The 14,782-nt window shown below is 56.5% G+C and overlaps 4 protein-coding genes across 4 annotated transcripts; 2 read left to right on the top strand and 2 right to left on the bottom strand.

Annotated features, from left to right (window-relative positions):
• Positions 1 to 273: 273 nt before the first annotated feature.
• ACRALDRAFT_1060031 (uncharacterized protein) lies at positions 274 to 2,513 on the bottom strand. The gene is made up of 4 exons (XM_071016163.1): positions 2,319 to 2,513; positions 1,444 to 2,250; positions 799 to 1,352; positions 274 to 716 (listed from the first exon to the last, which is right to left on the bottom strand). The coding sequence occupies exons 1-4, from the start codon at positions 2,365 to 2,367 to the stop codon at positions 507 to 509; spliced, it is 1,620 nt and encodes a 539-aa protein (XP_070879035.1). The 5' UTR covers positions 2,368 to 2,513; the 3' UTR covers positions 274 to 506.
• A 515-nt stretch (positions 2,514 to 3,028) lies between these two features.
• ACRALDRAFT_205952 (uncharacterized protein) lies at positions 3,029 to 4,459 on the top strand (the record flags this gene model as incomplete). Its single annotated transcript, XM_071021887.1, has 12 exons — positions 3,029 to 3,132; positions 3,217 to 3,239; positions 3,295 to 3,349; positions 3,460 to 3,540; positions 3,575 to 3,621; positions 3,656 to 3,687; positions 3,746 to 3,852; positions 3,883 to 3,934; positions 3,975 to 4,105; positions 4,200 to 4,266; positions 4,294 to 4,377; positions 4,409 to 4,459. The coding sequence occupies 12 exons, from the start codon at positions 3,029 to 3,031 to the stop codon at positions 4,457 to 4,459; spliced, it is 834 nt and encodes a 277-aa protein (XP_070879034.1).
• Positions 3,947 to 7,051, bottom strand: ACRALDRAFT_1073934 (uncharacterized protein). The gene is made up of 3 exons (XM_071018176.1): positions 5,830 to 7,051; positions 4,976 to 5,684; positions 3,947 to 4,873 (listed from the first exon to the last, which is right to left on the bottom strand). The coding sequence occupies exons 1-3, from the start codon at positions 7,005 to 7,007 to the stop codon at positions 4,568 to 4,570; spliced, it is 2,193 nt and encodes a 730-aa protein (XP_070879033.1). The 5' UTR covers positions 7,008 to 7,051; the 3' UTR covers positions 3,947 to 4,567.
• Positions 7,052 to 10,058: 3,007 nt separating this feature from the next.
• On the top strand, positions 10,059 to 14,690 carry ACRALDRAFT_1046644 (uncharacterized protein). The gene is made up of 2 exons (XM_071015461.1): positions 10,059 to 12,916; positions 12,986 to 14,690. The coding sequence occupies exons 1-2, from the start codon at positions 10,262 to 10,264 to the stop codon at positions 14,123 to 14,125; spliced, it is 3,795 nt and encodes a 1,264-aa protein (XP_070879032.1). The 5' UTR covers positions 10,059 to 10,261; the 3' UTR covers positions 14,126 to 14,690.
• Positions 14,691 to 14,782: the final 92 nt, after the last annotated feature.

The raw sequence follows: 14,782 nt of genomic DNA, 5'->3' as shown, positions 1-14,782 counted from the left end.
TGAAGGACATAGAGCTTATATCAGGATGCAGCGGATGGCGGAGTGTCGGCATATTCCCGTCTGCATCACGCCAAAGACGGTGAATCTCGGGTCGCAAAGGCATGAAAAGTCTTTAAATAACCCCGTGCCGCTTATCAATAGCCCGTCCTGGGACGGCAAAGGTCAGGAACTTAATAACGGCAGTTTACGGTCCGGTCGGGATGTGCCGTTCAATCTTGGCCAATATCCTCGGGGCATTCGCCACTTGTTATAACGGCACTCGAGTATGACATTACAAAGAAGAAGCTTCACTTTGCAGGCCACAGGCGGATTGGGCCAACAGGGCGTTATTTCTTGGGCGATGGCGGTTTATATCTCCAGACTCCCAGGCCCCCGGCCCAGTTTCGACACCCCTGAGAATCACCGGGAAATCAAACAGTCGAGCAAGCTGCATATTCTTCCTTGGGACATTTTCCCTTCACTGGCCTGTCCCTTAAACTTGCCAGCACAAACAACGACGCCAGACTTTACCTGTTCTCCACGGTAACAGCTTCGGCTTCAGGGGCCTTGTTCGCCTCGACAATGCCGCCCGGCTGATCGCCAACGGGCTTCTCAATCTTAATGTTACCCTGCTCAATCTCCCTCTCCAGTTCATCCAGGCGAGACCTCTTGACGTGGGTGCGCCAGGCCGGGACGCCCGAGTCGAAAACATCGTCCATTTCCTCGAGCGTGAAGCCCTAAGAAGCGGACAACAGTCGTCAGCTTACTTGTAACCAACAACAGCAGCCGGTACACGATGCACATCAAAGAGACACTCACCTTCGTCTCGGGCGCCATGAGGAACATGTGAATAAAAGCAAGACCATTAAACGTGGCGAAAATGTAGTACATGTTGTAGTTGATCGACTCCAGCAGCGGCGGCACGGCAAAGGCCAGCGCCGTGTTGGCGAGCCAGTTGGTCGAAGTCGACAGCGAGACGGCCTTGGCGCGGACCTTGGACGGGTAGATCTCGGCCGGGTAGGCCCAGGAGGTCGGGCCGATGGTGGTGGCAAAGGTAGCGACGAAGAGGTACGAGGCGGCCACTATGCCGATGGAGACGGACTGTTGGCCGCGCACGATCCAGGTCACGTCCTGGTTCTCGGGCGTGCGCGTCTCGTCCGTGTTGGGCTCGCCGTAGGCCTGCTGCAGCCCGCCGCTGACGAAGAGCCAGAGCATCATGCCGAAGAAGCCGGCCAGGATGGGGACCCGGCGACCCCATTTGTCCAGGAAGATGATGGCCGGGAGCGTCATGACCACGTTGACGATGTATTGCACCGCGGCTGTCAGGAGGGGGGAGCCGAGGCCGGCCCCTTGCATGATGTAGACGATGTAGTCTGAGGGGAGGTTAGGGTGAAGTTGAGAAAGAAAAAGGGGGGCAAAAGAGAGAAAGGCAATGCTTCCACATGTCAACTCTCATTCACGTACACATCATAATGTTCATGCCGCTGAGTTGAGACCACAGCTGCAGACCACACCCGATGACGACGCGCCTCAGAATGCGAGGCTCCGTTAAGGTCTTGAAGCTGGTCTGCGCCTGCTCGTGCTCCAGCTTGAGCGTCTCCTCAATCTCGCGATACTGCGCCAGGACCTTGGGGTCGTCGGGGTTCCCTTTACCGTGGACCCGGACCAAGACCTGCATGGCCTCCTCCCAGCGATCCTTGGACGCGAGCCACCGCGGGCTGTAAGGGCAGAAAAACAGTCCAAGCCCGAGTATGACGCCGGGCACCATCTGGACACCCCACGGAATTCGAAAGGCGGCGGTGGGCTGGTTCGGGTCAGTGGGTCCACCACCGATACCCTCTGCGGCGCCGTACTGGATGAAGTACTGGATCAGAATGCCCCAGGTAATGGCCCACTGTTGCAGCGACACGACGCGGCCGCGAATCTCCCTCGGGGCGATCTCGGCCTGATAGACGGGGACGATGGCGGAGCAGATACCGACACAAACCCCGGCGATCCACCGGCCGACGCAGAGCATGGCGACGTTCTGGGCGGCGGTCTGGAAGGTGGCGCCGATGACCCAGATGACGCACGAGAACTGAATGGCGCGTTTGCGCGAGAAGCGGTCGGCGATGAAGGACGAGGACAGAGCACCGAAGAAGGAGCCGATGGGCATGGACGCGGTGATGCCGCCTTGCCGGTAGCCGAGCGGGTGGTCGAAGTAACGTCGGTAGGCTTCGGTGCCTAGCACGCCGGACATGGACGAGATGTCGAAACCGAAGAGGGCGCCGCCTTTGAGGGATGCAAGTGTTAGTCGAGGGGATGGACAGGCAGTGCTGCATGTAGTGGGTGGGACGTACCGATGGCCGCAAAGGCGCAGATGCCGTAGACGTTGCTGGCCTGCCACATGATGGGCGGAAGCTCAGTCTAGATCAATGACGAGAAGCCTGTGCCGGTGTATGCTATCTGATGGTATCCTCTGTGGGAGAGTGTGGCCGCTGGACATGAGACTGAAGAGATCCTATGGACCAAGCTGAGCAAAGCATCATTCTAATAGACGGGGCGAGAGATGCAGGGAACACGCTTATATGTAGCTGCTGCACAGTCCTCAGGAGCTACCATAACAATCATTAGCTCGGCGTATTGACACCATGTCCCATGGGTAGGGTACTGGATGTAACATTGGTCCGATGAGGGATGAGCTTGTTCAGGGGACAAAAGGCGAGTGACCCAAGGGAAAGGTAGCAATGTGGCACCACGTATCCCCCCAAATGCGCCGGGGACTGCGTTCAATGAATGATTCAATCAAGGAAAAAGATCGACCTCATCATGTGGGCGTCTTCACCCCGGATGGTCGAGAGGTTGGCAAGACCCTGGACTCCGATAAGCCGCTACCACCTTCCAGATGCACGACTTGAAGGCTGAATCTGACACCATCTCGATCGATTGACACTCGTCCTGCCTTCGAGTAGAATCTGTTAGTTTGGAATGGTCGACGGACCTCTTTCGGGACGACTCTCTAGACTCTCCGCCCGGCCCCCCTAACATCCGTCTCCTACCATAGTGTAGAATGGCGGGCTACTCCAAATCAATTGCTCGACTTTCATCGTGCCGCCAGTCAATACTCGCCTCTTACGTCACATCCCTTCGCGCTATTCTTCTCCGTCTCCAGCGGTGAAGAGGAAAAGGGGGGGCGGATAGGAGGTAGCCTCGGTAGTTTGGCCGAAACACCACCGGTCACAACCAGTCACGGCCCAGCATGACCGATATGTTGGTCGGGAGTGAGTGCGGGGGGTGTGGGTGGTCGAAGTATGGTCGCACACTGACAACTGCGAGACGGATCGTCGGAAATGAGTAAAAGGAGACAATGGGGAGACAATCGCCTGGCCTTGTGCGTCGAGGGTACGTTGTATTCGTATCGCTCGGGCGCTATTCTCCCGCACCGGGGTCGAGGCTCGGTGTATTCGACAACTAAATGGCCGAGACGCGGAACCGGCTTAGTAATCAAAGGGAAGAACCCACTACCCGATGCTTCGGGAAGGGTTCCCCAGATTCCCCAGAACTGAGAACTGTCGCCGTAGCGTGCCAACAGAGGCCGGCGAAGTGCTTGACACAGTCCCTTCACACCCATTGGCGACTGGTTCTTGGAGGTGGCCGGCCAAAGTATCGCGGAGAAGGCCATCTGATTGATGTAAAGTATCAATCATTCCATTGCCTCCAACTCTGCCAGTATCTCGGCGCCTCGATCTAAGTAGACCGGTCGCACTCGGACACATCTGCATACCAGTCTACTCTCCTCTCCACGGCCATGCATCAAGCACGATCCGCAGTGAGAAAAACTCCAGTGCCAAGAAAGCACCGACTCGAGTCGGTTCTCAAAGTCGAAAAAGCCCTGTGAAGAAATAAGAAAGTCAGCTTCGCAAGTCCAAACCCAACAGTTTCGCGTCGCGCTTCGTTTGGCATCTCATCGCGGCGGGTCGGACTCTGCATCATTATCATGTATCTCCATTTCATAGCCCACTGGTGAGAGACACGCTCTGGCCGCCATCCCACGCCGAGATGGGAGGCAGCCAAAGGGCATGACGGCAGACATGCTCTCTCTCCAAGCAGTCTGCAACGTTTGCGACAGCAGCGAGTCTGCATGTCAGTGATAAATGACAAGCCACTACCTCTTCAGTTAGTCGAAGCAGGGAATAAAGAAAACTGAAAAAAGAGGGAGACAACAAAGGTAAACCCTGCAGGGAGGAAGGAACAGGACAAGAAAAATCGCCAGAAAGAACAAAAAAACAAAACACCCTCCCCCCAAGGGTATCATAACTGAATCCACGCCTGGAGAAAGCCTCGTGGGCTGAAATTCCCCCACCATCCCCTGAGACGCCGTTCCACATCTATAAGCCGTTCCCTGAAATCCGGCAATCCGTGCCGCGTCGCGTCGCCATGACGGTCACAGCAAACGCCAACCGAAACCGAAAACTCCAAACCGTTCTCAATGCGCCTCTGATCCGTTGCCGCTTCGTTTTTTCATCGTGTACGCCTGTTCGTGTTCGTGCGCCGGGATGCCAGATCAGTCCATACGCCGCGCCGGTTCACTGCATTCCCAAGGCTGCGTTCAATCCTCGCAAGGTCCGATGTACTTCTCGTGCAGACGACGCAAATGGGCCCGTTGCAGCCTGAACAACCGGTAATTTCCTGCGAAGATGACCTCCAAGATGCTACTCGCCTGGGTGTGCTGCTTCGACTTGTCCTGGGCGATAGCGGCCATCCGCTTTTTGATCATGGTGTGGGCCAGGCTGAACTCGTACACGACGGCCTCGATGTTGCTGGAGCCGCCCGCGACGTCGTTGGATGAGTTGTTCGGATCGATAATGGAGAGTCGATCCATGTTCTTGTATGTGAGGTTATGCTTGTTGGACGACTTTGGGGTCAGAGAAGTTAGTAAAGAGACAGTCACCTTGCGGCTCGTGCAGACGCGCGAGTTTGAAGAGTTGACAAGGAGAATGTTTGGGCAGCGACTTGCCTTGCGAACGTAACCGGGAGGATTGATGCGGATCGCCGTATTCCTGTAATCGAATCGGTTGCCGTACAGGTCGAAAAACTCCATGAGCATCTCCCCGAGATGGTGCTCCGGGACGAGGCTGCGGCTCTGCACCTGCGGCATCAGTTGTAGCATGCTCATAACCATGCAGCTGACAGAGAAGCTGCCAATGCCTCCATTGACCGGCTCATGCAGGCCGCGCATCATAAGGAAATGCTTGACAAGTGTCACCAGAATGGGCAGGGCCGGGTATTGTTCTTTCCAGTTCAGGAAGGTCTTGATGGCCGAAGGTCCATCCATGCGGTCAAAAGAAATGTCCACGCGCAGACCGGTCACCACGTCGATATACTTGACCAAGGGTACACGGGCGCGACCAATAACCTCGGTCGACGAACCATCGGCCAATTTATTCGAAGTGAGGAAGGCACGGAACCTGTGAAGAGACGACGGCGTGGGAAAGGCGGTTGGCCTGTGTTGGAGCCAGTTCTTGGAGCAGATCACAATGTCCATGTCGGCATTGGGAAGGTAGAGGCCCGACATGAAAGAGCCGAACGGAAACACCTGGCAGCCGTTGTACTTGGTGTTGGTACGGAGGCAGGCTCGTATCCTCTCCACAAGCTCACTTCGCATGCGATGCTCGAAGGCTCGGGGCCGGACATATTCGTAGAAATCGACAATCTCCTTGTGCAACCTGACGGGGTATCGTCGAGTTAGAGGGTTTCTAGAGAGTAGGAGGGGAAGAAAACAGCCATGAAAGGGAGAGGACAGCAAGGGAATGAGGAAGGCAGAAGAAATAAAAACGAAAAAAAGGAAGGGACGGGCGTCGCAAAACTCACCAGACACTCATCTCCGAGTCGCGAGAATGGTCGGTCGTAAGCCAAGGCCAAGAGTCTTCATCCGGAATGGGCAACCACTCCGGAAGGACGTGACCTTGGACGGGCATTTTGCTCACTTTCTTCAGTGGACCGTAGCTAGGAGGTTTGATCTCGTCATCAATGGTACGCTTGCGAGATCCGAGAGGGTCCGAGGTACGAATGTTGTTGCGCATATCTTGAAGCAGGTTCGTAGATGGGGCCGGGGCAGGAGCATCCCGGGAAGTGCTGGTACCGTTCTTTCCACTTTTGCCTGTCGCCGGTCCCGGCGTCGGTGGGGAACCATCACCCCCATCCGTGCCACCAGCCGCATCATCGCCGCCCATATCAAACGAAATGAAATCCTCCGCCTCCGTCGAGGCCGCAAGCTTCGCTGCAGAGTTGTCCTCGATGCGCGCTTTTCGGATCAGCTGCACCATGTTCTTCTTTTTGCGCGTCCCCTCGTCAGGCGGCGGCAGCGCCGTCTCCGCGTCGGGGTTGGACCACTTGGGCACGCTGTCGCCCGACGCGCCCTGGCTGGCGGCACCCCGGGCGCGCTTGGCCGAAGGCTGGCCCGCGTCATCGCCCGACTGGTCCGAGATGTCCATCTCGGCTTCCTCGTCATCGGAAAGATCCTCAATGTCGCGGTACGTCACGCTGTTTTCACCATAGGCACAGAGGTCTTCCCGCACCTGGGACTTGTGGCTGCTCAAAAGCTGTCGCTCGGCAGGTATGACTTTGACGTAGCCAGAGCGGAAGCGTCTCGGGCCCGGGTGACGCCCCCGGCCGCTATCATACCGCCTGCCCTGATCTTGTCCAGGGCGATACGAATTTCCAGGGCCCGTGTCGCCTACGCCGGCAGGTTTCTCCATGCGGAAAGAAAAGTCGCCTTGGGGCGGTCGGGGTTCGCGGAAGTCCTGGGGGCCGCGACGCGCGCCGTCGTTATAACGCGGCGGAGACCGCATCCGAGACTCGCGGCGGTCATAGGAACCGTGACGCCAGTGATCAGTACCGGGTGGAGGAGGAGGGGGAATGAACGAGGAGGGTGGCGGGACATTTTGATAGCCGCGGTAGGAGCCAGCGTTGCCGTTACGGCCGTCGCGATTATCGCGATCGCGCCAGCCGCCTCTGCGACTGGCGTATTGGGGTCGGTAGGTGCTCATTTGAAGCCGCCTCGAGAAATCATTCGATGGATTGCGGGTAATTCGGGGAGTGTCCGATGGTCGTGAAGGGAAGAAGCATCCGAGTTCGAATCGCCTGCCAAAAAATGTCGACCTTGGAAAAGGTTGCTCTCAACCTTGAATCGCAAGCGGTGGGTGGGTGGCACTTGGTGGGTACGTGCCCCACTGATTCAAAGTCACGTGATATGTGACGCCTGCTTTTCACGGAAAACACCAGGACCAAGACCGAATGCCAGATACTAAGTACTCGCGAGAAATCCGGATACAATCTGCACTTTCCCACCTGTTCGAATTCGATTCATCGTAATTGACCCATACTTTTTTAAGGAAGTTCCAAGACCGTATAAGTACCGTCGCCTAGAAGAGTGGATCCAGGTACTGTGGTCACGTGATCTCTACGCCAGATGCCCCACACATTTTTGTTTAAGAATACGAATACAATAATGCGGTTCGGTTCTACAGCAAAAATGCGCACAAAATCGGCGCGTACCGACGCGTATCATTCGGCACGGCTCGTTTGAGAAGTGAGAGCGCGTCGCCTCAGTTCCGTGTTCCGTCTTTTATCATCCCACCAACCTGATTTGGTTCGTCCGATCGATATCAACTCCGGCAACTTGGGTCGCTGGCCACACCGTTGAATCTGGGACAAGACGGGGATGAATTAATAAAAGATTCGCAGCATTAAACCGGCTGCTGAGACTTTCAGCGGCCTCGGTTTAACGACTGTTTTACGTGTGTCCCTCTTGAACGCTTGAGCAGGCCCACGGAATGGCCATCTCCAGAGAAAGCTATCGTGGACGAACGTGTAGAGGGATGGGGCCGGCCAGCTGGGAATACATATGTGCATTGTAGGCGGCAGGTTTCCAAATGGCTTCTCCCTGATCGCGAGGACCTTTTGCAGCCAAGGCTTTCTGTATCTATCGATGCCAGTGCCTTGATTGAATACTGGCAGGCCCGACCTCTATCCTCTGGCTAATCTGGCAGGACCTTTGACGTCCGGACTGCTCTCCTGTCCAGCGTCTAGCCAAGACATCGATTGGGGCCGCCGAGCGAAGATGGGTGCAATTTGCAGTCACGAGTTATCACTATGGTTCAACAGACTCCACATTGGGGGAGGTTCGATGAATCGATGTGGAAACCCGCAGTGAGGGGTATAACCCCCACGAGGTTCCTCTTTTCTACAAGTGCTACGGGCATTCCGGCAACATTCGGGTTTTTCTTGTCCTTGGCGCTGAGGAAATACCAGAAATGAATGGAAAGTTGTGGACATCAATTCTTCCGTTTAGGCTGGCGTGCATATGTGTACGTTGTATGTACGTCGCTTACATGCAGCAAGAATCCAGACCTACACGTTGTACATATGCCTCAATTTTTGTTTTGCATTTTCTTGTGGGTAATAACCGTTGGACGATCTGATCCCACGGTTGATAAAGTCCTAGACCAGTCTCGTGGGCCGACGTACAGGGCTTCGCTTCATCTCCATTTGGGGAACCCTCCTTTGAGAGAGCCGCAATCTCAACTCAGACTACTTCGTATACTTCGTACTCGGCGAGGAGATGCGCGTCCTCGGACCCGATGACCCTGGGCCCCTCCGGGTTCGATCGGTCATCTGACCCGACAGCAACGGCGGATTGACGAATCATGGTGGACCGGAGGATGGGATGTGGAACGCCCGTTTACTCGCAGCAGGATATCAAGCTTTCTCGGTCCGCGATCACGCTGGTTTGAATGCCTCGAATGGTACGTAGCGGTGTGTCCAGAAGGGCGTTTCCGGCATTCAGCATGCAGGATCCTGGTCGGATTCATTTGATACCTCGTTTGGGCAAGGGGTGCACTGCTCGTTCTTCGGAACATGGAAATGCGGCGCACAGTTCAATGCCCAATGACCTGTCTGTCTGCAGTCTGGGGGCGGGGAACACAGCCTCAGACCCGGCGGGGTTGGTTGGACAAAGCAACTAGGAGTCGAAGAGAAAGGCAAGCTTGTATGAGGCCCGCCGTTCTTCTGAGGCGCGACCTATTTTCCGAAATTCCTTTTCTAACTGGACACGGGACGAACGAGTAGTTGCCCTAGTGCTATTACTTCGTACGTCGTAGAGAGCAGAGGTCGTTGAGATCTCACGTGGAGGATTTTGCGGCGCCGTGTAAATGGTGGTGATGGGGCTGCATTGCTGACTGCATAATAGCGCTGGTCCGCCCTTTCGAACGGAACCTGTGTGTCCTTTCCTGTGGTCAGATCGTGGGAGAAGTTTCCGCAGGCTCGGTGTCTTTGGAGTTCTTGATCTCAACAACAAACCCCACGTAGTCGAGACATTCCGGTGCCTCTGGAGCTGATAAGGCACCGTACACGTACAGCTTGCGTTCCTGGTTTGAGCTCCAATAATGTCATCAATGGTCCCAGGGCGAGGTCACCAGATGTACATTTTTATGCAAACCCCATACTAATGCACTGGTGCGCGTCTAGTGCGAGTACTTCAAAGGTACTTCGAATTCCCCGCGGTGAGGTGGCGAAGCGAGAGTACGCGGCAGACGTGCCCCTAATTCCGTTCCTAGCGTTTAGCGCTAACGGCCAAGGCCGACAACGAAGCTCTCTGCCCGTAGTAACTGCCATCAGTCTTCCAGTAATTATTGTCTAAACAAGATTTTGAATCCTTCGAATCCCAATCGCGCCAATGCAATTGATACAGCCAGTCCTATCCGCAAAGAAAAAAACAGGTTATAGCGACGAATACGCGAATCATGTACCTCTAGCAACGTCAGCCGAGACAACCAGGTACAAGCAAGTACGGTACATCCAGGTTACTCAGCCACCCAGGTACCGACAGTGTGGAGTCGCGGACCCGCCTAACTGGCTCATGCTTTGTACTTCGTACAACTACGTTGTACCTATCGCCTTGGTCTTGGCGCCCTGTTTCTTCTTCCCACTTCCCCATGTCCCCCAAATTGTCAGCCTTGACCCCTTAACAGTGCGACCCTCTGATTGTTTCCTTTTTTTTCTTTTTCTTTTCTTTTTTTTCCTTCCCTTTCCTTTCCCTTGTCCTTCTCGCCTTGCTATGGTGTTAGGTACTCGTCCTCTAGCTTCTTCTTGTACATCCAAGTGCCGTGAGTGTATGGCTCGACCTCTGCTTCCTCTTCTCTTGGCTCTCGGTTAGGTATCACGACCTTGCCCTCTCACGCCAACGCCCCTCTCTCGCGCGTCCTTCTTGGCGTCTTGTCCCCCCAGCACTCAGCGGACAGTGATGAGCGACGAGATCAAGGCGTCGGCAACGAGCCAGCCGCCGGGCACAGATGTGCTTGGCTCGGATGCCATTACCATTGAAGGACAGTCGCCTACCAAGGCTCTCGCTGAGGATCGTTTCGACACCAAGGTTCTTGACGCGCAGCCTGCTGCCGAGCGTCCCAAGAATAACAAATTCGCCTTCACCCCAGCCCAGTTGAACGAGCTTATCCTCGCCCGCTCCCTCCCCGCCCTACGAGCCTTCGGCGGCATCGACGGCCTCGCCGCCGGTCTCCGTACCGACACCAAGGCCGGCTTGAGCGTTGACGAATCTGGCCTCGACGGCACCGTTACCTTTGACGAGGCCGTTGCCGCTGCTCGCGAGAGACGCCAAGCAGATATTACCCCCGTTCTCGTCTCCGATAGCGACTCAGCCTCCTTCCACCTTGACCTCGACCTCGACATCGTCGGCCACCATGACCACTCCTTTGCCGACCGCAAGCGCATCTTCGGCCTCAACCGCCTGCCCAAGCGGAAACAAAAGTCCTTCTTCGCCCTCGCCTGGATCGCCTTTAACGACAAGCTCATCTTCCTCCTGACTCTCTCCGCCACCGTCTCCCTCGCCCTCGGCATATACGAGTCCGTCGAAGCCACCGACGACGCCAACAAGATACAATGGGTCGACGGCCTCACCGTCGTCGTCGCCATCATCGTCATCGTCTTTGCCAGCGCCGCCACCGACTGGCACAAGGATCGTAAATTCGCTAAACTCAACGAGCGGAAAGAGCAGCGCGATGTCAAGGTCACACGCTCGGGAAAGACACGGAATATCCCCATCGACCAAGTCCTCGTCGGTGACGTGATGCACGTCGAGACGGGCGACGTCGTCGCAGTGGACGGCGTCCTCATCTCCGCCGCCGGCGTACAGGTGGACGAATCGTCCATCTCGGGCGAGTCCGAGCTGGTCCACAAGAGCATAGTCGGCGACTGGGACACCCTCGCCTCCAGGGCCCACCCGCCCGATCCCTTCATCATCAGCGGCACCACCGTATGCGGCGGCATTGGCACCTTCCTGGTCCTCTCCGTCGGCGAGCATTCTTCCTTTGGACGGACCCTCATGTCGCTCCGCGAGGACGTCGAGGAGACGCCCCTGCAGCAAAAGCTGGGTCTCCTCGCCAAGCAGCTCATCACCTTTGGCGCCATTGCCGGCCTCATCTTCTTCCTCGTCATGTTCATCCGCTACCTTACCCAGCTCAAAGATATGGATCCCAGCCCGGCAGCAAGGGCCGAAGCTTTCTTCGAAGTCCTCATCCTCGCCATCACCGTCGTCATCGTGACCGTCCCCGAAGGCCTGTCCCTGGCCGTCACCCTAGCCCTCGCCTTCGCCACCAAGAGGATGTTGCGCGACAACAACCTCGTGCGTCTTATTCGCTCCTGCGAGATTATGGGCAACGCCACGTGCATCTGCTCCGACAAGACGGGCACCCTGACCCAGAACGTCATGACGGTTGTCGTCGGCAGGCTCGGCGTGGTCCCCTTTGGCGACAGTGGTCCTACCAGCAGTTCGGCCCCTCCGGCGTCGGCCGCAAGCGACACGGAAAAGACGGTCCACGACGCGGCGTCCGGCCAGCAGTCGACGAGCATCCCCGAGTTCGTGGCTTCCATCGACGGAGAAGTCAAGGCTCTGCTCAAAAACAGCATCGCTATCAACTCGACCGCTTTCGAGAGCGATGACCCGGCCAACCCGGGCTTCGTGGGGACCAGCACAGAGACGGCTCTGCTCAAATTCGGCCGCGAGCACCTGGGCATGGCGCATCTGGACGAGGAGAGAGCGAACGGCAACATCGAGAACCTGTCCCCCTTCGACGCCGGCCGGAAGTGGATGGCCGTCATGCGCAGGGTCAGCCCCACCGAGTGCCGCATGTTAGCCAAGGGAGCTGCCGAGGTCGTCTTTGACAGGTGTACCGACATCCTCGCCGACCCTAGATCGGGCCTGGCGACGCAACCCATTACCGACTCCATCCGCGAGGAGATTAACGCGTCCATCAGAGAGTACGCGACCAACATGCTCCGTCCCGTCGTCATCGCCTACAGGGATTTCTCTCGGGCGGAGGCGTTCGAGAGCCCCGATGACCCCGAGTCGATTCCATTCGACAAGCATTTCAACAAGCTGACATTTATCGGCATCTTTGGCATTCGCGATCCCCTGCGCCCCGAGGTGATCCAGTCGGTGCGGACCTGCCAGGACGCTGGCGTCTTCGTGCGCATGGTGACCGGAGATAACTTCTTGACCGCCAAAGCCATCGCCACCGAGTGCGGTATCTATACCCCCGGTGGCTTGGCCATGGACGGCCCTACCTTTAGGAAACTGACGTCCAACCAGCTCGACCTGGTCATCCCCCGTCTCCAGGTGTTGGCGCGGTCGAGCCCGGAAGACAAGCTCTTGCTCGTCACCCACCTCAAAAACATGGGCGAGACGGTCGCTGTCACCGGTGACGGTACGAACGACGCGCTGGCTCTGAAAGCCGCTGACGTTGGATTTGCCATGGGCATTCAGGGCACCGAGGTGGCCAAGGAGGCAGCTTCGATCATCCTTTTGGACGACAACTTTGACTCCATCGTCAAGGCCCTCCTCTGGGGCAGGACCGTCAACGATGCGACGAAGAAGTTCCTTCAGGTATGTGAAAGACAGTGATTCGTCATGTCACTTTTTCCTCCCGGTCGCCAACATTAACTGTTTTTCTAGTTCCAATTCACTATCAACGTCTCAGCCGGTACGCTGACCGTCGTCTCTGAACTCGCGGGCAACGTCATCTTCAGCATTGTTCAGCTCCTCTGGATCAACCTCATCATGGACATCTTCGCTTCTCTCGGTCTGGCCACCGATTATCCCTCGCGCGATTTCTTAAAGCGCAAGCCCGAGCCCCGTACTGCTCCTATCGTCTCCATCACCATGTGGAAGATGGTCCTGCTCGTGGCCATCTACCAGCTAGCCGTCATCTTTACCTTCCATTACGCGGGCGAGTCGCTTTTCCACCCGCAAAACGACCTGGAACGCAAGCAGCTCCAGACAATGGTGTTCAACATTTACGTCTGGATGCAGTTCTTCAACCAGCACAATTGCCGCCGCGTCGACAACAAGATCAACATTTGGTACCAGGGTGTCCTGCGTAACCCCTGGTTTCTCGGCGTCCAGTGTCTTACCCTCGCCGGACAAATGATCATCATCTGGTTCGCCGGCCAGGCCTTCGACACCGAACCGCTGAACGCTGCCCAGTGGGGATGGTCCATGCTGTTCGGCGCCCTCGTGATCCCTCTCGGCGCGCTCATCCGCCAGATCCCCGACCGGTTCGTCCTCATGTTCTTCCGCGCCGTGGCCCGGGCGTTCCGGCCCGTGAAACGCGGCTTCCTCGCCATTCTCCGCCTGCTCACCAAACCGCTGCCCGAGAAGTGGCGGCCCAAGAAACACAAGAAGGGCGGCGACGAGCTGGGCGCGACGGAGGCATGGGTGCTGCAGACGGGGGCCGCGCTGCTCCGACCCGTCAACTACCAGTGGGGCCACTCGGGGCCGCCGCAGTCGGGCCAAGTGGGACGGACGCAGAGTATCACGCCGGCGCAGCGCGAGGCCCTGGCCAAGGCGATCAAGAGCGGAGCCGACAGGCAGGCCGAATTCGACATTGTCGCCCTGATCGACCAGGCGCGGAACAACCCCGGTAGCCTCGGCCTCAATATCGAAGTTCACCCGGGGACGTCCAAGGAGGATCCCTTTCTGCATACGCCGGGCACCAAGAACACGCCCCCTAGCCAAGATGCGCATGTCTTGGATTGGGTGAGGGTCGGGTCTCGTGCGGAGGGCAAGCAGAAGGGGGAGGCCGAAGCCTCATGAAGCCTTACGAAGCTGTCTCGAAGCGCGAAACTTCCGTTTACTGTCGAAAGCGTTGCGAATGCCTCGTCCCTATACCATGCCGACTAGTCGACTACCTGGCGGCACCTTCGTATCTATCATTCTCATCTTTGTCTTTTTATTTTACTTTACTTTATTATGGCCTCTCTAGATGCATCACCTGATAGAAAGGGGTCGGGTTGCCTCCTACCGGCACTGCCCGGTGGGCGGGCGTTCTAGGGACTGTTGGTTCTCGATTTCTCACAGCGTTCAGGGTCCGTTCAAAAGGGGTTTGACGAATTTACGACTTTTTCATTTTCTAGATGTTTTTATACCCGTTCCTTTTCTTACAGCCGACTACCTATTTTACATTCATATAGGCGTCTCGTCAGCACATCAGCATGGACTTACACGGGGGATGGAATATACCATTGCAGCGGGGGATGTTGTCTCATAGCCTTGTCGGGTTGATGACGGCCCTTACTGGCAGCATGTTTATTATAATTGCATCATTGTTTGAGCTCTAGCCTTCAAGTCACGTCGAGAATGCGGCTCACGTCTTACACCGCCACCAGCCCTTGGGACGCAGTGAGTTGTGTGCAAAATACACCAAGTTTGAATACTAGTCCGAAATGTTCAAAAATACTAACAGAACCTCGT

This window comes from Sodiomyces alcalophilus (genome assembly GCF_042370955.1).
Source record: "Sodiomyces alcalophilus JCM 7366 unplaced genomic scaffold ACRALscaffold_1, whole genome shotgun sequence".
Classification (NCBI taxonomy): Eukaryota; Fungi; Ascomycota; class Sordariomycetes; order Glomerellales; family Plectosphaerellaceae; genus Sodiomyces; species Sodiomyces alcalophilus.
The sequence above is the reverse complement of the archived record's forward strand: the minus strand, read 5'-3'. Positions and strand labels throughout refer to the sequence as shown.

Coding starts and splice junctions, on each gene's coding strand:
- ACRALDRAFT_1060031 (XM_071016163.1), bottom strand. CDS start 2,367: ATGTGGCAGGCCAGCAACGTCTACGGCATCTGCGCCTTTGCGGCCATC. Junction 1,353..1,443: donor CGGCATGAACATTATGATGT/GTACGTGAATGA, acceptor ACCTCCCCTCAG/ACTACATCGTCTACATCATG. Junction 717..798: donor TCATGGCGCCCGAGACGAAG/GTGAGTGTCTCT, acceptor TCCGCTTCTTAG/GGCTTCACGCTCGAGGAAAT.
- ACRALDRAFT_1073934 (XM_071018176.1), bottom strand. CDS start 7,007: ATGAGCACCTACCGACCCCAATACGCCAGTCGCAGAGGCGGCTGGCGC. Junction 5,685..5,829: donor GACTCGGAGATGAGTGTCTG/GTGAGTTTTGCG, acceptor ATACCCCGTCAG/GTTGCACAAGGAGATTGTCG. Junction 4,874..4,975: donor CTCCCGGTTACGTTCGCAAG/GCAAGTCGCTGC, acceptor CTGACCCCAAAG/TCGTCCAACAAGCATAACCT.
- ACRALDRAFT_1046644 (XM_071015461.1), top strand. CDS start 10,262: ATGAGCGACGAGATCAAGGCGTCGGCAACGAGCCAGCCGCCGGGCACA. Junction 12,917..12,985: donor CGACGAAGAAGTTCCTTCAG/GTATGTGAAAGA, acceptor CTGTTTTTCTAG/TTCCAATTCACTATCAACGT.